Source organism: Sinocyclocheilus anshuiensis, unplaced genomic scaffold (genome assembly GCF_001515605.1).
Source record: "Sinocyclocheilus anshuiensis isolate Anshui unplaced genomic scaffold, SAMN03320099.WGS_v1.1 scaffold1957, whole genome shotgun sequence".
Lineage (NCBI taxonomy): Eukaryota > Metazoa > Chordata > Actinopteri > Cypriniformes > Cyprinidae > Sinocyclocheilus > Sinocyclocheilus anshuiensis.
Genome location: NW_015537935.1, coordinates 215,019 through 223,884, shown reverse-complemented (window position 1 = coordinate 223,884; position 8,866 = coordinate 215,019). Strand labels below are relative to the sequence as shown.

The window sequence follows — 8,866 nt, the reverse complement described above, 5'->3', positions numbered from 1 at the left end:
TATTTAATATTGTCAGCTTCTTAACTTGCCTTTTGCCATTATTCAACAGAAGCCAGACAGAAATAATATAAGAAAAACAAACGACATATACTGTATAATGCTGATATGCTATTTAAAATTGCAGTTTTCCATTTGAATATATTTTAAAATGTAATTTATTACTCTGAGGCAAAGTTGAATTTTCAGCACCCATTACTCCAGTCTTCAGTGTCACATGATCCATTAGAAGGATGTTCTAATATGCTGATTTGCATTTATTATTATTATCAGTGTTGAAAACAGTTGTGCTGCTTAAAATGTTTGTGGAAAGCATAATAATATTTTTTTCAAGATTCAGTGAGAGTTAAAACAAACAGCATTTATTTGAAATAAAAATACTGAAAGAACTGTAGTGTATATGTTAGACATATTTACAATCTTATAATCAGCTGTAAAATAATTGTATCCACAGTTGTTACAGTTTATTCATTTATTTTTTACAACTATAATTCATTTAAATCCACAGTTAATGTATAATATTATGTGCAATAATAAATTAGTAGGAAAGTTTTTAATTCAAAAAGTGCAAAGTGTGACAGTGCTGCTTTATGTGCATCAGTGCAAGACAAAACATCATTACTATCATCACCATCATCACTATCAACTTTATTACTAAGATATAATTTTAAGCTGATATAGTATTTATATATAATATAAAAACAACAATGACAAAATATAATAATAATAATCGATATTTTAGACATATTACATGTGTTTACAGCTGCTTTTAGGTCCTTACAGCATTCAGTCCTTAATCCTGCAGTTTCACAGTTCTGATGTAAGTGTGAGAGAATGGCGTCCTCTGCTGGCGAAGTTGTAGACCTGCAGTTCCTCTCATAGCAAATACTAGACAATTATCTCATTTTAGCACCATTTAAACTGATTCTGTTTTGCATAATGGCTGGTTGGTGACTAGCCTTGTTATGAGTATTGTGACCTCTTATACTAATAGACTAATCATGCTATAACCAAATTTGTCTGAGGAAGTTTATACATATGCAGAATTTCAATGTGTTTGCTGATTATTTAAAGCCAATGATATAAACATGGTAGGACAGCTGTGTATTGTCTGCATTTTCCCTGTGATGTATAATCTTTCAAATACTGTCATTTATGATGTATCTTTTACCATATTTGAGTGAATTTTAAAACTATTTTCCTCTCTGTAGATGATTAATCTGTCAACTCCAGAGCGTCTGAAAGAGATAAGATTTCAAACATCAGCTGAGCTCTCTCCTGTTCTCCTCATGTCCTACATCGAGGCCATGGCCAGCCATAAACTAAGTCCTGCAGATGAGTCTGAACATCCTAAGGAACACATCAATGAAACCATCACGGTAATTTATATGTGCCCTTCCACATACAAGCAAGAAGAGAGAAACACACCTGCTAATTTTAGTAAGCCTGAATGTTTTCCACCAAAAAGTTTAAAGGGGTCATATGATGCGATTTCAATTTTTCCTTTCTCTTTGGAGTGTTACAAGCTCTTGGTGCATAAAGAATATCTGTAAAGTTGCAAAGACTAAAGTCTGAAATCTTTTTGAACCTTAAACCGCATAAACACATTTCATTACACCAAATACACCAAATAATGTTCTCTTTAGCAACATCATATGACCCCTTTAACAAAGTTTAAATTAAAAAAGCATAACCCCCAAAGAAACACTAAATTAGGTCAACACTAAATTTAAATATTATTTATCGAATTAAACACACCAGCGAACGATATCGTCTATTTATTCTAAGCGCAAACGCGTCTGCCGCTTTAAATTCTCTAGCCCCTTATAGCAGGATGGATTCTGATTGGCTGTCAATGTTTTTATCGTTCATAAGCTTGAAAAAATCGTTCTGAAAGTAATTCCAACGAAATCGTTTCTCTGTGCTTTTATCGTTATAGTTGTGGTGTGGACTCTGCTATGTTTTAATATTGAGAACGATTTTTAGAACTATATCTTTATCATTATCTTTATAGTTATTGTCATTGGTGTGAACAGGGCTTAACAGATCATACATGATTGCAGTTGATGTTCGTAACTTAAATCATTGCATGTTTGTTTTGTTCTGGCTTTATCTGATAGAATCTGGTTTTCAGTGTGAATAACTTAGTCAAGAAGGATGAAAAGGTAGAATGGAATAGGATAAATGAGGATTTGAGGAAGTATTACATCACCACACTCCTTCATACAGCAGAGAAGGAAACACTGGCCCTGTCTGCTGGATACACACACACAACGCGGATGCAGGTGGATGCCGGTGAAGTAGGTGAGTCTTCTGAGGCCTAAAATATAACGCACCACATTTCATAAAAATAGAATTAGCTATATAATGTACAGTGTGAATGTGAAGGAATTTTCCAAATTGATTTTTCGCGGGTGTTTTACTTGTACTGTAGTTTGAATTACACAATATGTCATTGTGTAGTGTTCTACACTCTTAAAAATAAAAGTTCCAAAAGGGAGTTTTCATAGCAGTGTCATATAAGAATTGTTTTGGGTTCCACAAAAAAAAAAAAAACTTTCAGTGAATAGTTCTTAATAGAGACATTTTTTTCTAAGTCTAAAGAATATTTTCATAATGTGAAGATAATCATAATATTCTTCCACTATAAAGAATCTTTTTTTTGCAATGGAAAGATTCCATGGAGGTTAAAGGCTCTTCATGGAATCATAGATGCCAAAGATCTTTTTTGTAAGGGTGTAGGGTTAAAGGAAATGTCCGTAAACTTAATGGATAATGTCCAGGCAGAAAATTACCAGTACATTTTCTGTTTTTCTACACTCTCAGAAAAAGAAGAAAAAAAAGTACCTTATTTACTCCTAAAGGGTGCATAAAAGTACCTTAAAGGTAGATATTAGTACCTAAAGTGTACATATTTGTACATTTTGAAGGGGTACCGCCCCAGTAGGGGCTGCACCGACTAATCGACTAGTCGACTTCAATGCTCTGTCATGACCCTTTAAACTTGACGTTGACTAGTCGCTGGTCCTATAGAGGGCGCAACAGGATAAGAAATCTTTGAAGGACTTCCACATTTACGCTCCGTTTCCAAACAGTTAAAATGACAAATAAATGCATACTCTGAAAGCGCTCCACAAGACATGTGAGATTATATTACTGGATGCTCGAAATTGAATGGGAGAATGCACGTTTTAAACCGCTTATTGTACAGGTAGGTAAGTTAATCACCGTTCTAATCTAATACACTGCTGCACTGTAACGCACACACATTACAGACAGTAGCTCCTACATCTCGCGCAGATCTTGTTCATTAATGACATCATCAGCGACTAGTCGACTTCGACTCGACTTTCATCACATAAAAGTCGACTTTAAAAAGTCAGAAGTCGTTCAACCCCTACGCCCCAGTGACAGTTTTTTATCTTTTTTGTGCATGGATTATTTCTTTCATGCAGTGCGTGACTCATTTTATACACTGCAAATCTTATGGACAGAACAGCTGTAGGATACACTTCAAAAGTAATTTTAACTGAAAAATAATGTAAAAGCCTCCTAATTAGTTAACTAAGTACTGAAGGGGAAATGTAATTTGTGCTCAAATACTACAAGAATTTGGAAATAAAAAGTATTAAAATCTTCAGAAAACCTATATTCAACAAAACAAAACAAAATTAATTTAATTTAATTTAACTAATTAATTTGATTGTTATTGTTTAACATTAAAAAAAGTTTATGAGTCATTTTAGAAAGTCCCTGCATGATGAAACACATTTCATTATGTTTTATTTAAATTGTTATGTTTATTGTGTCATTCCATGATACCGGAAATAATACCGGAAATCATATTTTTACAGTAGATTTTTGGCAGCATACCTTATTGCAATTTAACACTATTTTAGTTAAACTGTTTGTGATGATAACGGTGCTAATCACTTTGTTTTCTAGAAATGAAACTATACACATTTGAACCCCACCAATTACAAAAGCATCCCGTTTCAACAAACATCCAAGGAAACTCCATTTCGCTGACCCCTAAGAATTCAAAAGGGGAAAACAATAACGGTTTGTGAAAGACCTTTCTTAAACCTTCATAGCAAACTGAATACAAATGCACCAAATGATTAAAATGTATGTCTGTTTTCTATGTCTTGTTCTGTCTAGGCAGCACCTCCATAGTATTTCTCATTTATAACAATATTGGCGATCTTTTAAAGCCCGCTGATGACCCTGGTGTGGCCAATTACTCTCGCTATGCATCAGCGGGTGAAATTACAGTTAATTCACCAGTAATAGCAGCAGCCATCAGTAACCCAAAGACATTTGCACTGAACAATGTGACCTTCACTCTCAAACACACACAGGTGCAGTTTGGCTGATTTATTAATTAATTTGAAATGGTTGTGGGTGTGAATGTAATTTTAATTTAATGCACTGAATGAGTTTTACTTTTTCATAAAGGAGATAGATCCTGCCCACGATGAGACTAAGTGTGCATTTTGGGAGTATTCCCAGAGCATGATGGGACACTGGAGTTTGGATGGCTGTGCCCGCAGTCATGTGAATGCCACACACACTTCATGTTCCTGTAATCATCTGACACACTTCGCAATTCTCATGTCCTCTGCTCAAGCCAATGTAAGTCTAAACTACTGCTGCCCCCTTCTGGTCCCCTCAAAAAATGTAGTGGCCCCTAAAAAAGTACTTGGATGCATTAGATGCCAAAAAATAAAATCAACTGGCAACTACAGATCAATAATGTAGCTTGACAGTTTATCAGAACTAACCTCACTTTGTGATTAGTGAAGGTCAGTTCACCTGAAATACTCAAATACTAATTGGGAGTCAGTGTAAAATAAATGTTATTGTGCTTTTATATGTCTGGAGTATTTAAAGGCATGGTAAACCTGTAGAAATAGTAGTAAAAGTAGTAAAATTTTATTTGAGATACCCACATTCAGTTTGAACATAAATACAGTGGAGAGATGCAAAGTTATGTATTTATTTATTTATTTATTTTGTTTGTTTATTTACCAGCAATGTTTAAATGCCAAAGAAGCCTGTTTATATCATTTCATTAAACAACTTTCAAGAACCAAGGGGTAGATAAACATTGCATGGAAAACTCTTTTATTGTTTTATTTATTTGTTTATTTTTATTATTTTGATCAAATAAATGCAGCCTTGGTGAGTATACTGTAAGAGACTTCTTTCAAAAATATTGAAAAAAATATATATATTTTTTTTTTTTACAGTGGTAAATAATTAAAATGTTAAGTCCAGTAGGTTGTATTAGTGGTGACTGCTACAGCAAACATCACTATATGCTCCCTCATAATTAGTGTAATATGACCAAACCCAATTCTAAATAAATTCTAATTCTAAATGTCAGCATCTAATGCATTACTTCTGTGCTTTGATGATAAATGATATGTGGCATGTTGAGAAGAGCTAGCTGACAATAAAACATTGAATCAGAAACCCAAACTATAACCACAAATCTAAAATATCATATTCATGCAGAATCCTGTTTCTGCTCTGTTTTATGTAGTTGCTTGCACACTATAATGTTCTGACAAGAATAACGCAGCTGGGAATGGTGATCTCCATCATCTGCCTGTCCCTGTGTATCTTCACCTTCTGGTTCTTCCGAGACATCCAGAACACCAGAACCACGATCCACAAGAACCTGTGCTGCAGCCTCTTCATGGCCCAGTTCATCTTCCTCATCGGGATTAACAAGACCGCACACAAGGTTCACTCCTCACACTTTATTAATGTGTCAGATGGAGACATAAACCCTATACAAAAGTAGCCTATGTTAAGTACTGTAGTGCAATGTAATATTAATACATCTTTGTTCACTGTGTGTTTCAGTGGTTCTGTTCTCTTATCGCTGGCCTGCTGCACTATTTCTTCTTGGCTGCATTTGCCTGGATGTGTATAGAGGGAATCCATTTATATCTCATCGTTGTTGGTGTCATCTATAACAAAGGTTTTCTCCACCGGAACTTCTACATATTTGGTTATGGGAGTCCTGCCGTGGTTGTTGCAATATCTGCAACTCTTGGCTATAAATATTATGGCACTAGTACCGTGTAAGTTTTTAGTATTTTAATTTAGTGGTATTTGTTAAGGAAAGTATTTGTTATTATATTTGTTGTTATATTATTTTTAATTATTCTAATCATAAACACTTTGTAGTGCAAATAGTTTTACAACTGACTGCAGTTTATTAAAAAATAATAATAATAATAATTTTTAAAAAAGCATACGTCTGTAAAATAAAGTGGATCATATTTAAAGGTATAGTTCACCCAAAAATGAAAATTCTGTCTAACCAAACAGTCGCTGGTTGCCATTGACTTACATAGTATTTTTATTTTTCCCATATTATGAAAGTCATTGGCTGCCAGCAAATGTTTGGTTACCAGCATTCTTCAAAATATATTATTTTGTGTTCAACAAAAGAAATAAACTCATACAGCTTTGGAACAACATGAAGGTGAGTAAATGACAAACTTTTATTTTTTTTTGGATGAACTATTCCTTTAAGCATTGCATCTCTCACTTTTTTTTTCCAGACAATGTAAATCTACTTTTACATTACTACCTCATGTTATTAATATCTTGTTAAGGTGTTGGCTGAGCACTGAAAATAACTTCATCTGGAGTTTTATAGGACCAGCCTGTCTAATCATTCTGGTGAGTATCAGCTCTTGTGTTATTGCAACATACAGTAACAACACTCAATATGTACACTCAATATCAATACAACAATCATTCAAATTTTGCTGTATTCTTAATACAGCAGACAGAAATCCCACAAATGTATCGAGATTAATTGACATCCAAAATGTGATTTTATTATACCTGTCAATCAGTTTTTAAAAAATGAATTAATAACATGATATGCTGTTTAATTAATTAAATTACTGCATATAGTTCACAATGTACTTTCTTGATTAATAAATTTGACATCAAAGCCAATTATCCCCTCCCAGGTTAATCTGCTGGCATTTGCTGTGATCATCTGTAAGGTTTATCGTCACACTGCAGTAAAGAAACCTGAAATCAGTCACTATGAAAATATCAGGTAAAGAAATTCTTTCATTATTTTCATATAGTGCTAATTAAAAAATTAAAAAATAATTAAAAGATCGCATCTGTCACGTATCCTGTCCATGGACTTCCGTTCAATCACCACCAGAGGTCACCCTTCCATTACATTGACTCTCGCACTACACAAACTGTTGCATGTCATCCCGGACTACATATCCCATCATCCATTGCACTAATTGCACACAGCACTGATTGCACACAGCTGTAACCAATCACACATTCACTATGTAACACTCACTCAGATCCCTTTCAGGCTGCCGAGTATTGTATGCGCATATCGCTAGTTGTGATAGCTACATTACGGAGCCTGCTTTAAGTTTCTTAATCTAGCCTAGTCTTGCCTTGTCTGTTTCCTTGTCTTCTGATCATTGCCTGTGTACTTTGGATTACCTCTCTCATCTTGCCCTGTTCGGATACTGTTTGCCCCTGCCTGGACCTTTGTTTTGTACCTGGGTTATCCCTCTAGTCTCGCCCCTGTTAGATTACGTTCGCCGTCGACTGACCCTCACTTGTTTACTGGACTGCTCTTGTTTTGTCTTCTATATACCTGTTTGCCATTGCCTGACCCTCGCCTGTTTTGACCATGCCCTTAATAAAGCTTGCAAATGGATCCGTACGTCTCACGTCTTGTTTGCCCCGTAACAGCATCTCATCCTCTATAATGTTCTGATTCATTGTGTTTGCATGGTGTATTTGCTACATGTGACTTAACTTGAACTCCATAATGTATCTGCAAATATTCAGGTTCTGAGTAAAATTTCATTTTCTTCTTAGGGCATGTCAGTGTAGCTAAATATTAAAATTACTAGTCAAACTACAGCCTGAACTCATAAATATTACAAATATTTTTTATTATTATTATTTGTTTTATTATAATTCAATAATTATTCCTCAGGTCTTGTACAAGAGGAGCTATTGCTCTCCTGTTTGTTCTGGGAGTTACCTGGACATTTGGTGTCATGCACATCTTATATGAGACCACCCTCACAGCATATCTCTTTACATTTGCCAACGTGTTCCAAGGGATGTTCATTTTCATATTCCTTTGCATTCTATCCAGGAGGGTAAGGTCTTCTGTACATTTGTTTAGTATGTCTCATTAATTATTATTCAATATTACTGTTTACCATTCTGCACCTGTAATTGCAAATGTTTTTCCTTTTATCATCAGATTCAAGAGGAGTACTACAGATTATTCAAGAATGTTCCATGTTGTTTTGAGTGTCTGCGATGAACTTTATCAAAAGATAAATTAACTACAGCACCAGCCTGCAAATGCTTTTAAATCTAAGCATTGTATAGATGTACTTAGGAAAGTATGTGACAAAGTTCCAATATATTTATTTTTGAGAGAAATGTATTAACTAAAATGTTACTGCATGCTATGATCTATACGTTTCATAACCAATTGCAGTCAGTAGCTAAAGGTTTTACAGTCAATAGCAATTTTTTTTTTCTATCTGACGATTCATTGTCTTAGATGGTTTTATATGTTCTGTATTCTGGACTAATAAAAATATTTTCTGCCTTTAATATGTTCATGTCGGCAGATTAAACAAAACAGTAGCGTCTGGATTATGAACCAATGGTTCCCTGAGAAGGAAATGAGACACTGCATCAGAAGTTAACGATGCTATGGGGATATGCACAGCGTGAAGCACATGTGCAGCTACTCCATTCTTGATTAATACATTTGTCAGCATGCCATGGAAGCTATAAAAAGCACGCAGAACAAAGTAGCGTTAGCTTC

General features: G+C 34.5%; 1 protein-coding gene across 2 annotated transcripts in view; it reads left to right on the top strand.

Moving 5' to 3' along the window:
• The window catches only part of LOC107658784 (adhesion G protein-coupled receptor L4), an 11,438-nt gene extending 2,977 nt beyond the window's left edge, over positions 1-8,461 (top strand). For both annotated transcript variants that reach the window (XM_016447436.1, XM_016447440.1), the window contains 11 exons: positions 1,209-1,376; positions 2,118-2,301; positions 3,943-4,059; positions 4,159-4,358; positions 4,456-4,632; positions 5,546-5,749; positions 5,872-6,092; positions 6,633-6,699; positions 6,999-7,090; positions 8,012-8,180; positions 8,288-8,461. In XM_016447436.1, coding sequence (XP_016302922.1) covers positions 1,209-1,376; positions 2,118-2,301; positions 3,943-4,059; positions 4,159-4,358; positions 4,456-4,632; positions 5,546-5,749; positions 5,872-6,092; positions 6,633-6,699; positions 6,999-7,090; positions 8,012-8,180; positions 8,288-8,350 — 1,662 coding nt within the window. In that variant the 3' untranslated portion in view covers positions 8,351-8,461. The remainder of the gene's footprint in view (positions 1-1,208; positions 1,377-2,117; positions 2,302-3,942; positions 4,060-4,158; positions 4,359-4,455; positions 4,633-5,545; positions 5,750-5,871; positions 6,093-6,632; positions 6,700-6,998; positions 7,091-8,011; positions 8,181-8,287) is intronic.
• Positions 8,462-8,866: the final 405 nt, after the last annotated feature.